Source organism: Mastigoproctus giganteus, chromosome 9 (assembly GCF_048544385.1).
Source record: "Mastigoproctus giganteus isolate SK-2022 chromosome 9, ASM4854438v1, whole genome shotgun sequence".
Classification (NCBI taxonomy): domain Eukaryota; kingdom Metazoa; phylum Arthropoda; class Arachnida; order Uropygi; family Thelyphonidae; genus Mastigoproctus; species Mastigoproctus giganteus.
The window spans coordinates 88520587-88534571 of NC_143583.1; the positions used below are offsets into that span (position 1 = coordinate 88520587).

Sequence of the window (13985 nt, forward strand, 5' to 3'; positions counted from 1 at the left end):
GCTTTTCACATTTCGTTTCGATGAGGATATCTCCAGAATAGTCTTTTCACAGATTTTGGGCATCCTGCCAGGCCTTCCAAACTCTTCTGGATAAAGGGGGCCATTTTCGCAATCAGCTTCTTCGAAGTAGAACGCATTATCAGGAATATAGGCATTGGACCTGATGTTTTCTTTTCTGAGCCTTTTTGCTGTGCAACTAGTATGCTTTTTTCCGTCATTATTTACTGGAAGGGACTGTACTGGGGTCCAAGAAGAAAAGTTATTTTCAGAATTAATTTTTTTTATGGTTCAGTCCGGACTCCTCACCCACCACAGAACTAAAATGGGAAGCCCACTACTTGGCAAGCAATAAAAGCGCTCGGGATTGGGACGCCATATACCATAGCCACACCTCTAACAGCTTAAATCCTGTTTATCGCATCACGAGAACAGCGGCATTGCATCGAAGCAGATGCCAAACTGGTGTGTTGAAGCTGGGCCCCTCAACCACCAGAATTTCCCTTTCCGAGTTTCCAAGTGTCGTAGCTCACGGAAAACACACTGGATTCCTATTGTGTTAGCTTGTAACCTAAGTTATGGGCGCTGGATCCCAGTGATGTCAATCTGAAGGATTAACGACATCACTGGAAGGTCCCTTCACCACGCACAGGTGCCCACGCTAAGGACCTAGCCCCTCAATGTAGAAGGAAGGCGCAGTGCTGCTAGATTGACCAAGCAGTAAAGTTAGTTTGTTTGAGAAGAAAAAACTTCAAACAAATAAATAAGGGCTGTCACTTTGAGAACGAATGCTTGGCACCCGCTCAAATTATACAAAATAAATTTGAAACTTGTATTCAGAATACAATCCAAACAAAATTTACAGTAAAGTATACATGTGAGGGTTAGGTGATCATAGAATATGGGTATTTTATTTCGATCTTCCAACGTGAAACAAGCTTGAGGCAGCGTCCATTACTCATCTTAAAAAGTCTCATCATTAGTTTCTGTATGAATTTACACTCAGCCGATCATCTTCCGAGTCCAAGACATGATACCATGAAAGTATTTTCATTGAATTTTTTTTAAAATTCATCCTGAAACAAGTCGTCCACTTTAATAAGAAAAATATTCCTTTTGAGCATTTTTATGTCATTATTGTCTTATCTCAGTAATCTTGCAAGTAAAATTCTACCAATGTGTTTAATATTTTGAAGAGTTCAATGGTTATGGGCCTTGTCATTGTTTTATAAATTTCTATGTAAGAAACCATTAACTGAATGTGCTAAGTGCATCCCTTGGACTAGATTAAATATTATCAAATTGGATTTGGAATTTTCCTTACAACTTCTTACTTTATTTAAAGAAATTAAACAAGTTTTTGTAGACTGTCTCGAATAAATATAAACTTTGTTAATAATTAATTTCTAAGTTTATTAAACTTGTAATTCAGTTTCAGGCTCTGCAAGTTTTTATTTGCATTTTGTACCAGTTATTTTATACGTTGTAATTGGATCTTAGTCCAGTTGCTACAAGCTCATTAATAAATGGAAAACAAAACGTTCGTTGCTTTAATTTTAGATTTTTGTAGCGTAAAATTCTATAGATTATGTTACAGATTAATACCATGATATGAAAGTAGTAACATTAATTTCAACTGTAGCAATACAGCCTGTAACTTTTTCCTCTACTCATTTCTCGCTTTGGTGAAATTCTGCATTGAAGTGAATAGATATACAGTATTAATTATTTTTAATTAAGGAGCTTCTTTACTGACTTTGTAAAAATGGAAATTCTAAAGTTGTACAAACAGCATGATTAGTTCTGAAATAAAACCTTTAAATAAAAGTATCAGTATCTCGAATCTTTACTGCCTAAAGTGAATTCATCTTTAGTTTCCAGCTACTTTGGTCTGTAAAGCCTGCTAGAAACTGGTCTTCTTTGGAAGCTGAAAAGCAAATAAGTTTTTATTTTGGTTTAGGATTTGTGGACAAAGGCAAGAACACAGAGCCTGGAATGTTAGGTTTATTTTCCTTCATCTACATAATCTGTTCTACATCACTAACTTTTCTCTGGGATGTACAGTTTTAAACAAGGAAGGCACATTTATATATAAATATTAGGGATTTATCAGGGCACATATAGGGTGTTTTTCCCGACATTGTGCTCAGAAGGTAAGAGGAGGAACAAAGAACTCACGATTTTATTTCACCTGGAAAAAACAAATATCAAAAAGAAACCTAACGTAAAGTAAATCTAGAAATAGGGAAAGTAAAGTGAGAATTTGCGCGGCACATGTCCAATTTCGGTATACTTTTTAAGTTACCTAGGAAATCTCCATGGAAACAGGACATAATTAATGAATAAAGTTTTCGCTTAAAACTTGAACACAAAAAAGGAACAATATAAAAGTTATCTGATGACCATGTCTTTTCATGGCGAGGATATGAATCAACGAAGACAGCACTTATGTCTACAAGAAACGACAACGCACTAACAAACAAAACACAGTAAATGTGTGTTATGGTGACTGGGTAGTTCAAACTGATGAGATCACTGCTTCGCATTGGCTCGATCACGAAATGTACACACACGACGACCACGGCACAACCACGATAACAGGAACATCGGCCTGTCTTTTCAGTTCGCGAAAAGTTGAACACACATCAAAAGAGATGCAGAACCTGACTGTCGGCTCCGCATCAACACCATCGTCATTCATAACGGCGAATTTTCTGTGGACTGTTCGGATCTTCGGGACTCTGGATTCGTCGTCTTACACTGGCTTGTCGCTGGACGCTAACTAAACGTTGGCGGATGGTTGAGCGGCTAAAAAAAGAAACAGAACGCGTTATTAGAGAAAGGTCAAACACAGCATACAGCACATTAATGAAACAACATAGAGTTAGCACGTTTTTTCTCAATTTTTATCGACCACTTGATTATTCTGCAAGAACTAATAAAAGTGCGCTTTCGTTACTCATTTATCATTTTGTAAAAAGAAAATCTCACATTACTAATCATCTACAACGAATACTGTGGATAAATGCAGATTTTAGTTTTGTTCAGTCACCAAACGCATTACATGTTCGCCAAATATAGTTTTCTTGTATCTATGTGCACTCAATAATCAATGAATTATGATGCCCCATCCGTGATGGACTATGCACATAGATCGCAGTATAAAAAAGGCGAACAGCTTTGTACGCTAGAGAAGTGGTAATCTGCATCTGGGCGTGAAAGTCAAAGTGATAAAGTAGCAGTTATGGGAAGAAGTAAAGATAGCAAGGGGTTTCAAAAAAAAAAAAAAGGGCATGATTGTGGGAGCTCTTGCAATTGGTGCTTCAACATCGGAAAAGGCATGTCTTGTCGGTTGCCCACCGTGGTCAAGGTGTATAAAGAATGGTGTCTAACTGATCACAGCACCTTCCGCCGACAGAACTGTAAATAACTGCGAAAGATGGATGTTCGTGGTGAGCGAAGGGTGCAGCGCGTTGTACAGCAGGTCAATGTGCGACAGTTGATATCGCAATACAATATGGGGAACGCAAGGACAATATCATATATGGCAATCCACCGCACACCGAGACGTATGGAATTCCACAGCAGACGGCCCGAAAGACAGCCTCTTCTCACCGCTGATCATCATCGATGGTGAATGCTATGATGTCAGCAATGCTGGTTGGCCATTGGAGGACTGGAAACGAGTGTGATAGTCGGATGAATCCAAATAGTTGGTGCAACATGCTGATGGAGGCCTTCGCTTGTGGCGGAAGCAACATGGGTCCATGGACTCATCGTGCATGGTACCCACTATCCAAGCAGGTGCGGTGGTTGCTTAATATGGGTTATGTTTTACTGGAAAGAACTAAGATTCTTGGAGTGTATGGACAACATTTCATTGGTGAAGTCTACTGGAAGCTCTTAGATCATGCGTACTCTGCCATGTTGCATTTTTTCCTGGACAGAAACGGGACCTTCCAAGAAAATAATGCGCAATGTCATCGTGCCCGCAATGCGCGCGAATGGTTCTAGAAACACAGTTTCTAGAACCCACCTTGATTGTGTTCCAAATTCGCCTGACCTCAATCCAAATGAACATCTGTGGGATATTTTGGAACGGGAAGTGAGGCGTATGGACACTCAACAGTCACTTATTCCTACACAGTGAAAAGTCTTGCAGGCAGCACGAGTGCAGATTCTTACGGACGTTTTCAAACATCTCGTGGAGGCAATGCTTAAAACAGCAAGAAAACTAATAGAATTCTCCTTAAATTATCAATGTTCCCAAATTAGTCGTGACGCAATCGAGGAAGTTCACAATCTATTCTCTTCTCATTGATAAAATTTGAAAGTGGAGTTTTCCATACTAGTGGTAGACGACAAATACACTCAGCTGCGTAAGGATATTGTGTATCGAACCACAGCATAATGGATCTTATTGGAGCACTTAATTTTGTTTTTCTTTTTTGTCATTCACTTCATTTTTATGTAACCATGTTCTTTAAGTTTAGACACTCAGACAATGAGCTCGCCTCTTGTTTTAACCAGTTTTCCTTTTAGTGAGTAGACTTACATCTAAGAAAAAATTTCGCTTATGGCAAAACAATGTAACAGCACCGAACTGGTGCATGTTAATACACATCATGCCTCATTATAGCGATCATTAATTGCCATCAGTCAGCATTCGTTAATGTTCTTTAACAAACAGCGTGGTGATTAAAGTCACAAAAAGATTAGGTTTTAATGGAGGTGATACCTTCAACACAAAGTCGTAGCTTTTCCCCTTACTATGAACACTACTTTACCTATTTATTACACTGTTCCCAAATGGCACTGTACTGAAGTAACTATTGATGCCACTCGTAAGTGTAGCATCAATTCGTGAAATGGAGCGCTACTTCAGTAAGAGCATCGCGTGTTCCTACCATAAGATATAAAGGAAGCGGGAAATACGAAAGACTTAAGCGAAAACAGCATGAATCCATTACCTATCTATCTTGCTGGGTATCAAAACAATGCAGTCTGGTGATGGCAATGTAATGGTGTGGAGACTGTTTTCGTGGTTATACATTAGTCCTTGACACCAACGGAGCAAAAAATTTGGTTTTTGACTAAGAGCATTCCTTCATCACTGTAGAGTATCCATCTGTAAATGGGTTCTTCGAACGGGATATGCACCACATATCCTTTTGTAAGCCAGACTTGTAGAGAACTGTTTCTTCGAATACGAGAGTGAATTGAGCTTACTGCTGTGGCCTTTTCTCAGCAGAGACCCGCAGCTATTCAATTTGCAATTGTGGGAAGAAATTATTCAACGTGGACCAGCATCTCTGTGGCCCCTACCCCATCGAAATCTCATGGAATTCAGGCTATGGGGGATAGAGGAGGAATCTATTCGCTATTAGCTAGGTGTATCTAATAAAGCAGCCAGTTAGTGCATACGCAGCTTTCTCGTCAGATATCCCCAAATCAGCAATGCTATGTCTGTACAGACGAAGTCGAAAGATTTTACCAAGCCCGCATGTGGTTTTCATTTTGGAGCTCTGGTCTACTAATCAATCGATAATAAATGACGAGCAGGATGTGATTCTTTGAGGACATGAATCAATCAATTAATCGGGCGGGTCACTGATAATAAAACACAATAATAAAGCATGAATTTAAATTTTGCTTAAAATTAAAAGTTTAACGTATGCTATTTTTGGACTGTTATACCTGAAAAATATTTTCATTTACACATTGATCCAAACGCACAGGTTATAGACTACAAAAAGTCCAAGATTTGATATTTAAATTTATTATAATTTTAAATCGTTGATCATGGGTAGTCAGGTCAGCTACTCCACTAGTACAATTTGTGCCTATACTTCGGTCGGACTGCAACTGCACAGAATAGAAAAGAATATTTTAATAATCTCACAGAAGAGGACAGACTGTGCAGCTAAATTGTGATAAATAAATACTTGTATCTTTATTATGGAATGGGAAACCATACAAATCCCTTCACGGCACCGGAATGCTAGGGGTTAACCATTCGAATGAGGCACTAAAAGTGACACAAATAGAATTACATAAATAGGAAAAATAAGACTAAATGCAAACATGTACATATACACAGACATCAGTAACCGAAACGATCGTATAATTTTATCTGTTTAAAAAGCAGAATAACTCTCTGTAAGATCAGCCATCGAGTACAAAAGGAAGCAAATTAGCGAAGAGAGTGGCCATGTTCATTTAATAAAACTGCAAAACTCCAATGGCAAATCACAATTGACAATAACTTTGGTAGCTGTAGGCAAATAGCCTTGTAAATTCCTTTTGATAAATGTACTGATGAACGCTTTTGAATAATTTGTTAAATTATTTTTGGAGTTTAAAAATATTTATTACGATGCATTTTTTATTTAAAAAATATTAAAAAACCTAAAAGAACATTATATTTAACCTGCTATATTGATCCAACAATGGGGAGGAGGAGTACACTTTGGAGATCAAAATTTGGATCCAAAATTTTAACACGATGAAAGAGGATACCATGCAATGTTTTGATACACTAACATAAAAATATTGTTTTTCATTTATGCAGAACTGCGTTCGGATCGTCTTATTTTCATTTATTCACTGCATTTAATATGTAATACTATGCGGACTACTTTGGCATGTTTCAAGACTAAGCAAGACTTCTTTTTGAATGGCGCAAAATTGATTTTAATTTGAAAGCAATTGTCTAACAAAGAGGCACTCAGATGGTTGATTGTTTGGATTTTTTGGTGCAAAAGCAACTTTGGCCATATTGTGCCTAACTACTGGTATTATGAAAAATTAATGTTGTTAAATCATGATTTCTGTGGTCTAAATATCCTATTAGTTTTAAAAAAAGTAAATACATTGTCAATATCGGAATTATATTAGAATTATGTGATAAAGTCAGGGAGTCTTGAATATTTACAGAGAGAGAGAGAGAGAGAGAGAGAGAGAGAGAGAGAGAGAGAGAGAGAGAGAGAGAGAGAGAGAGAGAGAGAGAGAGATGTAAGGCTGTTTGTCAGGCCATATGATACAGCGGGATTCTTTCACAGTAAGTTGAGAGCAACAGTGAAAACATTATGGAGGATTGTCTTTTGTAAGTAAGTGTGTGAGATGAGTATGTCCAATGTGTAATCTTGTTAGAATGACTTCTTTGTGCCGATTCATGCGGAAACTGGACTTCTAGTTTGCTAACTGGAAGTAAACACAATATGTTAAATACATACAGTACAAAGAGATTTTGGTTATTATGGTAACCTTCATCAGTCAAACTGACTGCTTTTATATTAATATTTGTGTCTTAAATAAAATGTTCTTTATGCTTGAGAATATAATACAAAATTTACTCAAATCTGATTAAGAAGATAAAATGAAAGAGAGCTCAAGCAGGTTAAAATTTTGAACTCTGATTCCTCAATATTTTGAATTTGAATTTCAAGTCTCAGACAAAACTTCTACTGAATATTACTATTATGATCGGGTTACGATATAGTTTGTGAATCTATATTAGAAGTCATTCGAATTCATTTTCATTCTTTCTATTCTCTGTAAAATTTCTCTAATTATACCTTATATTATGTCCATTGCTAAACAAAATTTCGATCGGGAAATTTTGTTTATTGGAGGAACTGGAGAAAAGAACTAGATTAAGTGAACCCTACTACAAACAGAAGTCTTAATACGTCAGACACTAGATTTTTTTAAAGGAACGCTTCCATACCAGAGGCAATCTATTATACGTTATTAAAAGCATTCAACCGTCCTTGATTACATGTTGGCCTTGAGTTTTCCATCTAGAAAGATAAATAACGTATCATTCGAAAAATCTCGACCAGGAATTGGTTTTATAATATTAACAAGAGTTTAATGAGTTAAGTTTTAAACCCTAAATTAGGTAATTGATGCTTTTGCGCAAATGATTAATTGGCACTGTAAATCAGAATATTAAAAGCAAAAAGATAACAGATGAACCAGCAGTGTAATGGATAAAAGATTGCGTGTGTTTTATTACTTAGAGTATATGTGATGAACCCTGGATACCATATTTTTTAACAAATAAAAAAGCGAGTCACTGGGAAGATTTACTGATTCAATAAACTAATAACTGAAAGTGAAAAATGAACCATACATTAAACCTTTATAACCAACCTCAACGGCATTCTGCGATCCACTTATATCAACAAATACCATCAAGGAACGTTCACACTGAAAATATTGTCTATCAAGAGCTTTCATAAAGTAATGCGTTCTAGCGAAAGATGTTGCTAATAACCGAAATAAAATTTCAAGCATTGTACATTAAGGTATTCCTAATTATTATTTTAAATAACTGTTTTTCTTTTTTTATTATTGGCAATAATTACTCATATGTTAAATTTGATAAGAGTATCTTTGAAAATGTTACTTTATTGAAAGATATTTGAGAATGTGAACAGGTAAATATTATGAATTAGTAGAGTATTACGTTAAGTAATACTCTACTAATTCCTAATATCATCATCGAGTCTCGCAGCCCGACTTCTGGTCCGACCATCATTGCATGAATCATTCTTACTTTCATGCAACTGACAGACTGCCCGGTTTGGGTTATGGAGAAATCTTATCAAGTCCGGAGTATGGCCTACTCGCTTAAACGAACGCCAAAGCAGATTACCCCCATCGTTGTACAATGTTTAATGTTTCCCAGCAGTAGAAGAAACTGAGGATTTTTAGTTGGAGTACTTCCAAGTAAAACTTGGAGTACTCCAACTTGGTTTAGTTGGAGTACTTCCAAGTAAAACTTGGAAGTACTCCAACTAAAAATTCCAAGTACTCCAAGTAGAGTACTTCCAAGTTTTATTTGGAAGTACTCTACTTAAGGACTGTCTGGTTGCAATGGAGAACGAAGCTCCAACTACAGAATATACGCGATTTCGCAGAGATAAGCAAATATACACTACTGTTAATGTTTATCGTGTGGGAATTCCCGAAGTCTGAGGTTTCCTCCAAAATAACACCCCTTTATGCTGCTGAATACTGGGCCTTATGTTGGATAAACTCTTATCACCATTCATGATAAGAGGCTAAAGAATTACTGCGAAAGCTGTACACAGACGGATCAATCCTCTCCCCTACCCCCGCCAGCAACATCTGCGATGTATATATTTGGCATATTCTATCTGTTCGCTGAGAGCCTTGCCTTCCTGCGTAAATACATCGAGGAAATAAAGCAATGGCACTAAAGAAAACCAATTTTATGACTTCTATATGGATTCTCTGAATGCACGGCTAGCCCACGGAGCACATTCCCATTATCGACAGGAAAACTATATGAGCACGAACTGTACCTTCCGATACTTCTGATGTTTTTAACTGAAGCTGAAACATCTACGTTATATAGTGAATTCAAACCGTCTTTAAGTGAAACATTCTGCGCGTAATAATATTTGTACATACACAATTCTTTTGTAATAATTTTTATTTGTTGTTACATGAAGTGCTTTCATTTTATTGTGCGTACCATATCCTATTTCCCTCGTGTACAAGAAAGGAGAGCAATGACTGATGATTCATCCCTCTCCATGTATGATTGCACGGAGAAGGATGATTATATTATAAATTTTTATGGCCCATTCTTGTGGTTTGCTTATGTATTTTCCACATCCAAATAATATTTATTTAAAATTCAAGAATAACAAGATTAAGTATTTGCATAGCAAATGTACAAAATGGTGATATCATTAAAAAAGAGATTATGAAGTAAGGTCAAGATTTATGAAGCACTACTGGTTTAGCTACTTGTTTGCATTCTTCGTTCTTTTCATGAATTAAAAAGCGACTTCTTAGTCCCCAGAAAAAAAAAAAAAAAAAAGAATCCCCGATTATACACAATCAAACAGATTAAAAGATCAAGGGACCTAAATTAAATGTAAGCGGCTATACCACAAACCACAGCTTAGACATAAGCATTAGGTGACGTCCAAAGACAAGTTCCATCCGCACACAAAGCGATGACATTCAACGAATCTCATCTCTCTTACTGAGAATTCAATTAAAAAAATAATTGTAATTGCAAGCCTCACAATGTAAACCCATCTTGTATAACAAATCCGACTGTACAATAGGCATCCCCTTTTGCTTTACAAATAATTGTCGCTAACAGTGTTGTTCAATAGGGGTGAACATACTGATTATCATTTATTCTGTAACTACCTATTGTAATAACAGTCATTATTCTACGGCTCATTTAATTCTATTAAGTGATATGGAAAACAAGGAAGAGGAGAGAGAGAGAGAGAGAGAGAGAGAGAGAGAGAGAGAGAGAGAGAGAGAGAGAGAGAGAGAGAATCAACTTACATGACAGAAGTAGGTTATTGGGACTTGGCTAATGTCGACTAGTCACGCTCAGGAGTGCTAGAGTTGGGAGGAGAGGACAGTGGGGAAGAAGTAAGTGCAAAAGAAAAGGAGACAGTTAGTACTATGAAAAGGAAAGAAACACAGATAAGAGATTTAGGAACTGTAATAGCATAACTTGGGTCACACACATAAGTTAAGTTTAACAACTACACTATGCATAAAAAAGTCGCGAGGTTAGAAGAGTGTGGCATATTACTAACAGCATCTACTCCCAATTAAAGACCATGTTAATAAATTCTTCAGCTTTCCGATCAGTAAGGGTGAACATTTGCTTTCTCTATGACAGACAAAGAAATCCTAGGATTCTAACCACAAAATAACGTTGGAGTGCGAAAACAAAGACACTAGCCATAACTGAACAGTAGCCACTGTAGAGGAAAAGTTCACAACAAATCAGAGAAATCTATGCACGACATCGGCGTATCTTAAGGTGAATTCCGAAAACCTGCAGAGGCACTTTAGGGATCTGGGGGCGTGTTACCAGTTGAAACGCAAGTAATGTAGGCGTTGCAGTACCCGTACCCGTCTGTATTACTGAAGTGGTTGTATATTTCCATCAAGAGGTGAATCATAAACGTTTTTACCAGCGAGATCGTGCAAAGGATCATGGGAGGTGATCTTGATGTGCTCAGAGCTTGCATAAACTAGCTGGTTGCGGAAAAACATTTATGATTCAGGGCATACCACTTAGGTGGCTTTGGGCTAACCATTGCCACTCGTGGCAGAAATCTTTTTGTAAAGAGAGATATGGATATCTTGAGGGCAGTGACCTTGCATGTGCTCAGAGCTGGTTTATGCCATTTCTGAGATTGACTGATTTTTTGTGGTGCAAAAACAGCAAGGTTATAGTGCGCCATGAAAAGGTTAAAATTCAAGAAAGATGAGACTGGTAACCTTTTAAAAAGTTTACTTCGTCGAAAGTGCATATATATATTAATCGATTTTAAAAATTTAAAAACTGCTGACACATTGTCATTGTCATTTAAAATCTGATTGAGTGTATATGGCTCAGTACCAGCTTCTGGCAGATGGGTAAAAGCAGTAAATGGGCGGGCATTTCTAAAACTGGTACAATCACATAAAATATGTTGAACGGATAAAATGGTGTCGCATTGCTCGCACATAGGAGGGTCATCAGCCCTCAGCAAAAAGCAGTGTGTCTGATGAGAGTGTCCTATGCGGAGCCGAGCAAGAACAACTTCCTTTTTGCGATCCCTGCATAAGCTGGACGGCCAAGGATGGATCACAGGCTTAAATCCGACATAGTTTGTTTGAAGTTACCAGGCGATGCTACAAATCTTGCTACTGAGAATGTAAGTTACTACGGATTACTTACCTGTAGTCTGTATAGGGGACTAACAAGTCAAGATTATCCGTCAGGGCTGCCAATTTGGCTGCAGTGTCAGCCAAATCATTTCCTCTAATCCCAATGTGACTGGGAATTCAGCAGAAGCGGATATCGAATCCACCTGCATAGAGGGTGTATATAATCTGCTGAATTCAGGACAGGGTTGGATGATTAGTGTGTGACACCGCTGATAAAGCCTGTAGTGCACTTATTGAATCGGCATATATAATACACCGTTGGTATCGGTGTTTTCTTATGTGATATAGAGCTAACTCTATAGCATGCAGCGCTGCAGTGTAAATGCTGCAGTCAAGGAGTATCTGCTCTGATACAGTATTATCTGCAAAAACAGCAGCAGCAGATCCCACATACGACTCTGACTTCGAGCCGTCTGTGAAAACTGGCAAGAAGTCAATGTTCTGCACGGTGTTGTGAATAGAGCTGAAGGTAGACAGAAGACGGAGTATTAGACTTCATCGCAATCTTGAGCGAAAAGTCACATGCTGGTGTTTGCGAATGCCAGGGTGGAGGGGACTGCGTTTGTGATCGAGCAATCTTGTCTACCGAGACGTTAAGCTCATTGAGTATGTTTGTTTGTTATTTGGTTTTTAGGAGCATTAGCAACTAAGGCCATATTGCTCAGGGGATATGCGGTGATCATTCCCTGACCTTTCCGCATCCTCCGTATTTAGTGGTCACGGGCTCGAATCCCGGTCTAATCAAGAAGCGTGTGCTAAGCACTGGTGCTCCTGCCCACCAGGCTACGGAGGCGCCCTAATTGAGTAGCTCTTGAACACGAATGCCGAATGGGCGATTGGCAGTGCGTCGTATGTTATAAAGATTTTCCCATCGTGGATCAAAAACGGATGTCTACGTGGGGTGATCTAGAAGGGATTTCAGCTTGAAGGTATATTGTAGAGACAACTGCAATCGTCGAAGTGACAAGGGTGGTTCATTTGCTTCGACATACAGATTTTGGACAGGCGATGTTCTGAATGCACCAGTAGCAATACCAATGGCTTGATGATGGATGGGGTCAAGCCAACGAACAGCGCTACTTCTGGCAGATGAATAAACCTGAGACCTATAATCTAATTTTGAGTATACAAGTGCACGGTATAGACTGAGTAGAGTGCATCGATCTGCGCCCCAGGAGGTAGAAGAGAGAGAGAGCGAAGAATGTTAAGCCTTCTCGTGCACTTTGTGCGTAGCTGACGAATATGTTGGACAAATGCCAGATTTTTGTCAAAACCGAGTCCCAAGAATTCCGTCTCTGATAGAATTGGAATGGTGCTTTGTCCAAGTCGTAATTCAGGCTCAGGGAGAAGATTTCGTTTGCGACAAAAATGTACGCAAATGGTCTTCTCGGGTGAGAACCTGAAACCATTGGCCGTGGGATTCGTGGCCCAGGAGTTAAGACGTTCAATAGCTTGTTGCAGTTGTCTCTCAATAACCCTCATATTGCATGATTGAGAAAATATGCTGAAGTCATCGACGTAGAATGCACTGTTTATAGTTGGGAGAAAGTTGTTCGGAAATAGAGTTTATTTTAATGGCATAAAGCGTGACACTTAAGACAGATCCTTGTGGTACTCCCTCCTCTTGGCAAAAGGGCCGGGAGATGGTGGATCCTACACGAAATTTGGAAATAACGGCAGGATAAATTTTTTTTATTAAAAACGGGAAGTTGTCCTCTTAGACCGAGGTTGTAAAGGTCTTTTAAAATACCAAATCTCCAAGTGTGTCGTACGCTTTTTCATGTCAAAGAAGATGGACACCAAGTGTTCCCTTTTTAGGAAAGCATCTCGGATAGCTGTTTTCAGTCTAATTATGTGGTCGAGTGTGGACCTGTTTCTTCGGAAGCCGCACTGAAAGCGGGAGAGAAGTTCTTTCGATTCTAAATACCACAAGAGACGAGCATTGACCATTCTCTCCAATATTTTGCACAGACAGCTAGTCAGAGCAATAGGACGATAGTTTTTCGGAGATTTAGGATCCTTTCCTGGCTTGGAAAAAGCAAGAATAGTTGCCTTGCGCCAGATATCCGGAAAATGCTCTTCAAGAAAGATTCTGTTGTACAGGAAGAGCAGAAGGTCCATGGATTCTGGTGAAAGATGTTTGATCATTTCATAATGGATGCTGTCTGGTCCAACAGCGGTAGCCTTTGTGCAGGCAAGTTCTGTTTTTAGCTCGTGGCACTAAATGGCCCATTATATGGGTGGGAACCCTTCGATGT

At 38.4% G+C, this 13985-nt stretch overlaps 1 protein-coding gene across 1 annotated transcript in view; it reads right to left on the reverse strand.

The window, feature by feature from the left end:
- Positions 1 to 2680: 2680 nt before the first annotated feature.
- LOC150080530 (thrombospondin type-1 domain-containing protein 7A-like) overlaps positions 2681 to 13985 on the reverse strand; it is a 1074234-nt gene continuing 1062929 nt past the window's right edge. The window contains exons 28-29 of the mRNA XM_090380722.1: positions 10342 to 10398; positions 2681 to 2805 (exon numbers count right to left, since the gene is read on the reverse strand). Of these exons, the coding sequence (XP_090236848.1) occupies positions 10370 to 10398 (29 nt within the window). The 3' untranslated portion in view covers positions 2681 to 2805; positions 10342 to 10369. The remainder of the gene's footprint in view (positions 2806 to 10341; positions 10399 to 13985) is intronic.